Genomic DNA, 10,761 nt, shown 5'->3' with positions numbered 1-10,761 from the left:
ACCAAGATCGATGGAGAATCTGTCTCCCCTCTCCCCAGCCACCTCCTCAGGGATGGTGAAGGCAGCAGAATGGGAGCTTCTGGGCCACACCGAGGCACAACAACGTCGCTTCCCACGCAGAGCCCAACAGTCTATTTTCTGCTCTGAGGGGAAACACCTGCACGTTCCCAGCTAGAGACATTAGTAGCAGGGTGAGGGCTGGGAAGAGAAGTTACAGGCGCTGCCCTGCTACTCAACCACAAGCAACCTCCCCCTTCCCCCCGAGCTGTGTGCAATAGGGGAAGGGCTCACTCTGAAGCTGTGAGATCCCAGGAATCAGGAGGAGTCAAAAAGAAGCTATGCTGAGCTAGAACATGCTTTGTCACACATCAACCCCCATTTCTATAGTGGGTGACATGATCCCTGCTGGGTATAGTTTGCACAAGGTACTTGGGAATCCCCAGGGCTGAAAGGAGCTGTACACATGCAAGCTATTTATTCGATTACTGTTATTGTAGTAGATTGAGAAATTCCCTTTTGCCAGCTCTTGCGATCTTAGGGCAAGAATTGTGATCTCTGACGTTTAACGTAAAGCCCCAGCTCCTAGAGCCAAGTGATTAGGAAGAGACTCTTAGTGTCCATTTTTTTTTAAAGTAACCTTCTAGTCTTCATGGCTGTGAGAAAAGCTTGAAAATGTGACCCAAATGCACCTTAAAGGCTCAGAAACCAAAAAGCAAATACCCCACCCCCCAACATATTTATTCAGGGTTTTTAAGCCGATCTCCTGATTTGGGGGGGTGGGGGCGTGACTCATGATTTTTGAAGATTTGGAGATGGCCGTATTGCCTCTGTCTGGCTCATTCTCCATTCCCTCTGTGAACGCACCCAAGCCTTAAAAGCCAAAGTGACAAGCTCAACAGCAGGTGTGAATATAGCAGCTGTTAACGTTTAACTTTATTTTTCTTCTGATTGAAAAAGAAGAGAGAGAGAAAAGTTACAAAAGTACGAAAGAAAGGCAACAATATTGACAGGAACTCTCTGTTCTCCAGTCCCACCTCGTGGAATATCGTAAGAGACGGCAGCACACGGCATCGCCTCGGGCCAATGAAAACACCTCATCTTGCTGGGTGATCGGGGTCTGATTCCAGCAGCACCGACTGACGTCTTAGAGTTGGGGGCACCCAAACCTTGCCCAACTGAGGGCCACACTGGCAGTTTGAGGCCCGTACCTAATATGCAGAAAAGGGAGCCAGGATATTGCTGCCCTCATCTTTAATATGGAGAGATGTGGCCTGAGGAGATGACAGCTCTCACCATGCAACGCTCCACCTTTTGATCCGGCAGCAGTTAAAGATCATGTGCACCATCAAAAGAGGGTATAAACAGAATCCCCCCTCCCCCCGTAGGGAGGAAGATCAACTAGGAGCGACACCTGCTTTGAAATGAGCACGCCCTGCTGGTAGCCACTAAAGCTTTCATTCCCAACAGAAGCACCAAGAGACTAAATCAAGCCAATGCCCTTTATTTAATGCTGGGGAAAAGGGCTTTATCTGCAGCCTTGAAATCCTTTAGTCACAGCAAGGGCAGCATCAGGACACAATTCTGCCCCCGCCCTCTCCTGCCAATGTGCCCCAACTCGGACCTGCAGGGAAGGAAGGGGAGTCAGTCTCAGTGGTCCAGCTGGCCTCTCTGCTGAGATTCCCAGCAAAGAGGCCAGTTAGTACTGGTTTGCCATGGGAGCTGTCCATGGAGAGTGGGACTGGGAGCGGGCCAGCTCATTTTATATGGGGCACCAAAGAGCTCGCCACACAAGAGCATGTGGGAATTTTTCAGAAACCTCACAATTCCTCCACTGGGCCCCTCGTGCTCCAGAGAAGGAGAGGAAGTTACTGCAGCCCTGCAAAGGATGCAGCTTACGCCCCCTTGCACCTGCCCAAGGCTCAGAACGCTTGCTCAGAGCAGGGGAGCATCCAGGGAACAGGAGCTTCTGTACCAGACAGGGACACAGGATCTGAGTGCACCGAATACGGAGTCTCCCCAGCTCAGCCAAGTGAAACAAGGGCAGCCCAACGTTAACTGCATCTTTCATGGCACAAACCACCTGGCTGTCCAGGGAGATCTCAAAACTGGTGCAAGTCTCACTGGTGACAAGGCCTTGTGAGATGCCTGGGACATGCCTACCCTCTGGAAACTGCTGTGGTTTGACAACAAGAGCTTCCTCCCGCCATACTTGTGTCAAAATCATTTACTCTGCTGGTGTGACCAGACTCAAGTGAGCTCAGCATCCACCACAGCACAAGGCACTGGCAGAATGAGGGCTCAGCAGGCTTCCCGGAGAGCATGTTGGACTTTGCTGAACGTGGTGTGGTGTCCCCAAACTCAACCTTGTCTTGGGCCAGTCACAGGGAGATACCCGATGCCAAACCCCACACCACCTCTAGGCTGCACACAGCCCCAGTGGAAAGGGACCCCAAGGATGCCCCACCCCTCTCGGTTTGTCACTCTAGCCTTGTAGCATGAGGACTGAAAGCGGAGGTCTGACTGTATCCATAGTCAGCTGAGTACAGACCTTCCATTTCCCACTGCAAAGCCCAGCAGAGGACACGGGGATTCCCTTAACACTGGTGCTCTGTGCCTGCCCATTTTAACCATCTTTAGATTGGATCAGTGCCCCAAGAGCAGAATAATCAGGGTAGGCACCTGCAGGCTCTACATTCACACTCCCCAGACCCTAATTCCCGGGGCCCCTCAATTGTAACAGAGCTTCAAATGAGCATCATTTCAACAACCTTGCAGAAGGGCCCCATTCTCTTTGTAGGGTGCCCTAGGCAACCTCTGTCTCCAGCCCTGAAAACTCTTCAGTTTGGGGGAAGCAGCTGGCCCTCCAGCAAAGCATCAGGGGAGAAATCTACTCTGTTCTGGAGGGCATGCGGCAGCAACCTGCCCGGTCTCCACTGCTGGCCTCTACGCAGTGACTGCCTGCTAGCCCTGGAGGGCTAAATACACCTGGCATGTCCATGTGGCTGACACCATCTTCATGGCTCCACCGTAGCTTATGAAGCAGACTTGCTCATTTCACTCCCAATGATGTGAAACTGGGCACTGGTGCAAATCCACCAGTTTCTCCACTGCCACGGAGATTTCTATTGCAAAGATGTCCCCATTCCCTCTGGTCCTCCATCCCATCCCATCCCTGTCGGGGGGATGGGTGGTACGACAATTCCTGAGGTTTCGGAGAAACTCCTTCAGTAGGCACATGACGGTTCTTCAACTGGAGCTATTGGGCTCAGGGGCTTCAAGGTGCTGAGGGAACGGAAGGCAAAGGTGGATGGGTCGTACACCAAGTGGGATGGTGGACGGCTCCCGTTCACACTCTGTATGGAAAAAAGAAAAGGCAAAAGGATTTTGTCAGTGCTCATGCACACTGCAAGCAGCGAACTGGTTAGTAGGTATGTACACGACTGCCCTCTCCTGGATGCAATCATATCTGCCCCAATGTGTGTCACAGGTCCTGCACCAACAGCTAATAGCAACAGTACAAACAGTAAAGTTATTTCCTCTTTTTCTTCTTCCCCAAACCATGTCACTAGACTGGAGGCACCTGGGTACCTGTGTGATTAGGACCCATGGCCTCTGCCAGTAGTGCCATGATGCAGCAGTGAGAAATAGGGGAAAGGATGTACAGGGTGCAACCAGCGTCGGGGGGGGGGGGGGGGCAGAACAGTCAAGCAACTACAAAGCATCCCAGTTAGGCCCAAGTGAACTTGAATTTAGCTCAAGTGGGTGCTGGGTTAGGATGTGAAATTAAGAATCACTGCTCCCAGGCTTGTAAATTCCAAGCCACTCACTACACACCAGATTATCATCACAAAATAAGCAGCTTCTGGTATTTCAGTCAATATCTGTTAGAGATGGCCCAGACCCAAAACCCTGGGCTCATGCACCCTGAAACGTTGGGGATCTGGATCCAGGTTCTGCACCCTGGGCCCATCTCTACCATCTCCCTCTCAAGTCTGCCATTTCATCTCTCTCTGTTGTGTCTTTAGCTTCTCTCTAGTACATCTCCTCTCTCTCTCTAATCTGTTTGATCTCTCTAATCTCTTTCTATTCTACCCCATTGACCTCTAATGTCTCTCTAAACTTTCCCTTCTCTAATCCACCCCACCTCTTGCTTTCTGTTGTCTGCCTCTCCAATCTATCCCAAATCCATCTCTCTCTCTCGCTCTTCACCCTTTCTCTGGGGAGATTTGACTCTAACTGGGATTGCAGTTTGCCCGTGAACCTCTTGGATTTGCAGTCTCCCTCCCGAAGGAGTTACCCTATCTCAGTTCACTATAGGTAGGTTCCTCTGTATGCGCCTGATTTTCAGAAGCTTTGAGCATCAGCAGCTCCCAAGGAAAATTGGCTGGAGCAGCGTGTGCTCAGCATGTCTAATAATCATGTCCTCTCTGGATTTTACACTGGCATGGAGACATCCGGCCTGCTATCCCTTCTGGGCCAAACTGAGCCCCCTGCCTCAGACCAATGTCATTGTCCAGGCTTTCTTCGAGGGAACAAGGCCACATGGATGAACCAGGTTTAATAAACAGGAAATAAAATAACCCACAAGGTTGCAAAGACAGGCCAGGGTGGAAAGCGGGTGGGTGGTGACCAATGGAGCTGATCTTATCTGCAGCGCTAGGAGAGAGAGCCCGTTCCATGCAGCAGACAATGCAGTCCCCAAATAAACCACACGGCCTTCAAAGAATGCCCAGGAGCTGGCTGGAGCTCACTCAGGGCCCGACAGATCGTAGTCAGGGCCTCGCAGCCTGGTCTGTACCATCCCCACCCCCTCGCCTGATTCCTCCCCCTAGGCCCCAGCATGGCAAGCGCAGACACAAAGTGAAGACCCTGCAGTGATGCTGTATTGCACCACAGGATGGAAACATTGCTCCCAGGGAGACTCTTTGGAATGCAGGGCTGGGACTTGTGCATCAACCAGCTCCACCGCTGGCCAGGGGTGGGGCAAGGGATAGAGGCAGAGATTCACCTACCTTAGGGAGGCACAATCTCTTTCATCTCAGTATTGCTTTCTACTAGTGCTACATAAGCTATCCAGAAAGACCACAGATGCCCCCCAGCTCTGCTCCCTGTTCCACACTCCCGCAGCTCCGCTCCCACTGCCACACAGCTCCAGCTCTGTGCCCCCAACTCCTAGCTACGCTCCCCAGCTCTGCTCTCCACTTCCACACCTTCTTCCGTCCCGCTGCCGCGCCACCTCTGCACTGCCCTCCACACTCCTCCTTCCTCCACTCGCCCAGCTAGCTAATCTGGCTGCTCCTCTTATAGAGCGCCCGGTACCGAGTGTCCCATTCTCACTGCCCCACTCGCCTTTCAGCCAAGCATCTTCTGCAGTAATGAAAATGCCTAGAAATCCTGCCCTCACACCACAGGCCCACACATCACTCCCCCGCTCCCCGAGGCACACCCACTGAGGACACTTTAATCCCCTCGAACCTGGGCTACAGCACAGCGCAGAGTGGTTTGCAAACCATCCTTGCCTGTCTCCAGCCTATCTGGCATTCAGCCCTGTCTTTGCAAAGCGCAAAGGTCTTCTGCCCCTCAGGAGGTAACAACAAATCTACCCCTAGCATGACACCATCTCCCCGTTGGCCAGGAGTGGGTATCCATTAGCACCACCAGGAGGCAGCAGAGCATTCAGGTGGAAATCCTGTGTCGCCCCACAGAGAGTTTATGTACTGGAATTGGGATACTGTCCACTTATGGTTAGCATTCCCTGGTCCTCTCCCTTCAGTCCCATCCTGCTTCCACTGAAATCATTGGGAGTTCGGCTATGGGCATCATTGAGAGCAGTGTGTGGCTGGGAGAGAGGGCAGCTGTGGGTTACACCTTAGGCCACCATGGGCTACATTTGTCCCTAAGGCTGCCAGTTGGATGCACCAGGCTCCAGCCTCTCTTCTGCATCCCCTAACAAGGACTCGCTATTTTCCTGAATGCTAGTGTTACTCACCCAGCCTGGGTGGACGGCCCTTTTGTCGAGGGAGCAGAGCTTTTAGAAACAATTAGCAGCTCTTTTGTCCCCTGGTACAGAGACATGACCTCTGACACCTCAAGGTCATGTCTAACATGTGGCTGTCACCAGACTCTGGGGCCTTAACCTTTGATCCCCTCTTCCCACTCCCTGATGGATTTTAATTTGTGATCAGCAGGGGGACACAGCCTTTCCCTGCAGGCTTTCCGGCCAGCTGAGGTAGTCAATAGGGTCGTTACACCTTAGAGATGGAAAAAATCTGTTAGATCATCCAGCCCCTGCAGCATTTACTCCAGTCTAATGATGAGAGCAGGGATTGGTGTGGGATGCAAGGTGTGCAGGGGGGGAGTCAGCGTTTCTAGGTTCTAGTCCCAGCTTTGCCACTAATCCGCTGTGTCCCCAAGTGACAGTATTTATTTAAAAAGGAGACCCACACAAAAGCCTGTGTGCGCCCTGCCTTTCACGCACGGCTGCCCCCTCATCCGCAAATTGAGGTGGTCCGTCAGCATGGAAGATGCCAAGGTTGTGTCTGGCATCAGCTCGGCCCAAAGCTCCAGCCAACAAATCGTGCCCTGCTACCTCCCCTGCCACCTTGGCTGGCCCAATGAGAAACTAGAGAGGCAGATTTAAGAGCCTCTGCTCAATAGACACCTGCTGTGGGGTTATATATGGTGCGTGCTCTGGCAGGGCTTGGAGCTGGCTGGCGGGTAACGTAGCAACCCCTATTCAGAGCTAAGGGGGGCAGAATAAATCAGCAGATTTGTCCCTCTCCTAAGCAAAGAAGCTGCCTGTCAATGCTAAGAGGGGATGGGAACAAAGAGCTGGCAGTGCCCTCCATTTTGAAATGCCAGCTGCGACAAGGGGAGGGGTCTGAATGAGATGATTTCTGGGGGGTAGCAAAGACCCAGGCAGCAAGAGAAAGATCTGGGGAGAGAGGGACCCAGAGGACCTAAGAAAAGCCACCCACAAAACTCATCACATCTTGGGCAGAAAGGAGCTCTTTCATCCTCCAGAGTCCACATGTGGACGAAGCAGCCTTCACACTGCCCCGAGGAACCCAACATGAGGCGCCCGGCCCAGAACGAGAGCAGAGGTGGAGCCGAGAAAACTGTAAAAGACATAGTGGGAAAAGAGGAGCTCCCAGGAGGCTGGTCTGCTCCGAGTGCTGCTTCTAACTGATCCATTGCTGCCCTGCCTTCAACCTAGCCTGTCTGTTGTATCCAGCTGCTGTTTCCCACCCCCTCAGTTGTAAGGGAGTTGGGGTGGGGGCTGTCTGTTTACTATATCTATGTACAGCACCTTCTACAATGGGACCCCAGCCCTGATTCTGTAGAGACTATACTGTAAGAATCACTGGAATGCAGCCACCTCTGAGGCAGAAGTTGGTTCACAGTGCACAACAGCTGAGGACATGAACTGAATATTGTATCCAACAGAAACCGCAGGGGTGACAGAATCATAGAATCGTAGGACTGGAAGGGACCTCGAGCAGTCATCCAGTCCAATCTCCTGCACTCAAGCAGGACTAAGTATTATCTAGACCCCCACCCCGACAGGTGTTTGTCTAACCTGCTCTTAAAACTCTCCAATGATGGAGATTCCACAACCTCTCTAGGCAATTTATTCCAGTGCTTAACCACCCTAACAGGGAGTTTTTCCTAATGCCCAGCCTAACTGCCTTTGCTGCAATTTAAGCCCATTGCTTCTTGTCCTATCCTCAGAGGTTAAGGAGAATAATTTTTCCTCTCTCCGCCTTTTATGTACTTGAAAACTGTTGTGTTCCCTCTCAGTTTTCTCTTCTACAGATTAAACAAATCCAATTTTTTCAGTCTTCCCTCATAGGTCATGTCTTCTAGACCTTTAATCATTTTTGCTGCTGTTCTCTGGACTTTCGCCAATTTGTCCAAATCTTTCCTGAAATGTGGCACCCAAAACTGGACACAATACTCCATCTGAGGCCTAATCAGCATGGAGTAGAGCAGAAGAATTACTTCTCGTGTCTTGCTTACAACACTCCTGCTAGTACATCCCAGAACGTTTGCTTTTTTGCAACAGCGTTACACTGTTCACTCATATTTAGCTTGTGATACACTATGACTCCCAGATCCCTTTCTGCAGCACTTCTTCCTAGGCAATCCATTCTCATTTTGTATTAATGGATTTACTCTAACTGAAACTTACTTAGGACACCTGTAGACTTGCAGAAACTGCCACTGGATCTTTTAAAATTTCAAGTGGTTAGGATCTGTTTGATGTCTGATCCAAAAGATGGCCTCTCCCGCAGGACAGCGCCCTTGAGCACCATGGATTCAGTAGTGGTTCAGAGGGAAGAGCACCCTTGACTGATTTGCTATTACCACTTCCTGCAGAGCTGGCGTTTTCTTTGGAGTTCAGCCTCCCATCCTTCTACTGACCAGATGTAACCCTGTGAGACCATTTCAGGGTGCAGCATGTGGTCATCTCGCTCTAACACTCAGGATGAGGTAAAGCCCTACTGATCTCCTCCCAGAAAGGAGGACTGCCAGGTGGGAGAACAGAGTCACCCTCTGGGTCTGCCTAGTGCCTTCACCTAGTCAAGGGAGCTTTCCTACCAGCCCTCTCCTTCCCTCCGGCATCTAACTGTGCATTATGACGAAGGTGAGGTGAGATGACTCTTGCTGATAAAGGAGATCCAAGTCACTCCCATGTTGGCAGGTCTTTGCAGAGCTTGCCATAAACCTGCTTGGCAGGGTGCTAAGGTGCAGCCACAGCCCGATTCTTGGGGCGGTTCCTTGGAAGGCAGCCTTTCAGTGTTCGATGCTCCAAGGCAATGTAGGGTGACCAGACAGCAAGTGTGAAAAATCAGGACGGGGGTGGGGGATAATAGGAGCCTATATAAGAAAAAGCCCCAAATATCGGGACTGTCCCTATAAAATCAGGACATCTGGTCACCCTAAGGCAATGCCTCCACTGTAATGGCATTCTGGGAGGTGGGAGACTCATACAGGCCGCAGTCTAATATGGCTGCACGTTCACTGCAATCATTAACCGGGGGCCTTAATGGATTAAGCAATTTATTTACACAGCTGGAAAGCAGGCTGACATGCAGCAACCTGGCTGCTGACAGAAGGGCGCGCACTTGTTAGGACCCACACCTGTTCAAACACACACATCCATTTGCACACATGCAAACTGACAGGCACACTTGCCTGCACAGGCTCACTTGCACACTCATTCCCACAGTCACGAGTACACACACACACACACACACACACACACACACGTACTGATCGCTCACCCTTCCCCCCACACACTGTACATGCACTCACAGGGCTTGTCTTCTCTGCAGCATTGCCCTAACTTGAGTCCCAGCCACACACAAAAGCCTTCACGCGAGTGGGGTGGAGCTTTTAACCCAAGGGGGTATCGGCTACAGCTTGCGCGATCGCCAGCTGCTGACCGGACTGCCCCGTGCAGCAATCCAGTCCCTCTGTGCAGCTGGAGTGCTACTTCACCGCACAGCTAGGCGAACTCGAATGTAGAGAACTCAGGTGATCGCTGCAGTTAAGACATAATCTACGTTTACACAGCAGCTGCCAGTGTGAATGGCAGCTCCTGGAGCTGTACCTGCACTCACCCTACTCTAGCCACCTCACTCAAAAAAGCAGGGTGGATGCTGCAGCCTGGACTTCAGCGTGGGCGGTGCAAGTGTGTAGGTGACCGGGGGAAATCAGGCGGGCTTATGCAGCTGGTACTGAAGCCCTTGCTGTGGCTGCATCGCAGCTGTTTTTAGCGAGCTAGAGTCCAACCAGCAGGAGCTGGCACTCATACCCCCATCTACAACGTAGATGTACCCTGAGCCTCAGTCACATACATCTTTTTCTTTCTGAGCCCTCCTCCCCACAACATGGTATAAAAACTCCACGGCCCACCTGTGCCACAATAACTGTTTTTCTGCATATAAAAGTCAGGGCCGGCATTAGCGGGTAGCAAGCAGGGCAATTGCCTGAGGTCCCATGCCACAGAGGCCCCTGTGAAGCTACATTGCTCAGGCTTCGGCTTCAGCTCCGAGTGGCAGGGCTCAGGGTCCTGGCCTTCAGCCCCAGGCAGTAGATCTTCTGTTTTCTGCCCCGGGCCCTGCTTGGAGGCCCCCCTGAATCCTGTTCACAGCCCCCCAGGGGGCCCTGGTTGAGAACCACTGCCCTAATGCACCCACACACAAACACACACTTGCCTTGTTTATATATACTCACTCGACACACTCGATCACGCGGACGTCCGTTCTCCCACATGCACGCTCTTGCAAACCTCTGCCATAACAACAGACTGTTACCAGCATTGTATAAATGCAATAAATAAGAAACCCATCTTGAAACACATTAACTAAAGAGAGAACGAGCTAGAAACACATTAACTAAAGAGCTAGAGAAAATCTGGATGATGACTGGACCCAGGGGTCTCAAAGGCAGGCGGGGACACCACGCAGATTGAAGATGACAGAAGAAATCCAGAATTCCAGAGCCCAGCAGATTAGCTGCTCTGTGAAAGCAGAGGAGTTTGCAGCTGCTCCACAAATTGGCTTCCTGGCTGACCTAGGCATGAATAAAGAACCACGGAAAAAGCTAAATGGGGAAGAGATGGTGTGTTTAGGGTTCACGGCTGCAGAGCTTAGCCCCATACAGAGATAAAATCTAAAGCTACCCAGGAAACCCCAAGGACAGAAACGGATGAAGCCAGTGCTGAACTAACACTGTAGCACACTACTGTAGGGT

General features: G+C 51.6%; 1 protein-coding gene across 1 annotated transcript in view; it reads right to left on the bottom strand.

Moving 5' to 3' along the window:
* Window positions 1–905: 905 nt before the first annotated feature.
* Window positions 906–10,761, bottom strand: part of LOC120399918 — a 69,918-nt gene continuing 60,062 nt past the window's right edge. The window contains exon 5 of the mRNA XM_039528149.1: window positions 906–3,353. Within this exon, the coding sequence (XP_039384083.1) occupies window positions 3,225–3,353 (129 nt within the window). The 3' untranslated portion in view covers window positions 906–3,224. The remainder of the gene's footprint in view (window positions 3,354–10,761) is intronic.

The sequence above is a fragment of the Mauremys reevesii genome, linkage group 3, assembly GCF_016161935.1.
Source record: "Mauremys reevesii isolate NIE-2019 linkage group 3, ASM1616193v1, whole genome shotgun sequence".
Taxonomy (NCBI): Eukaryota; Metazoa; Chordata; order Testudines; family Geoemydidae; genus Mauremys; species Mauremys reevesii.
The sequence above is the reverse complement of the archived record's forward strand: the minus strand, read 5'-3'. Positions and strand labels throughout refer to the sequence as shown.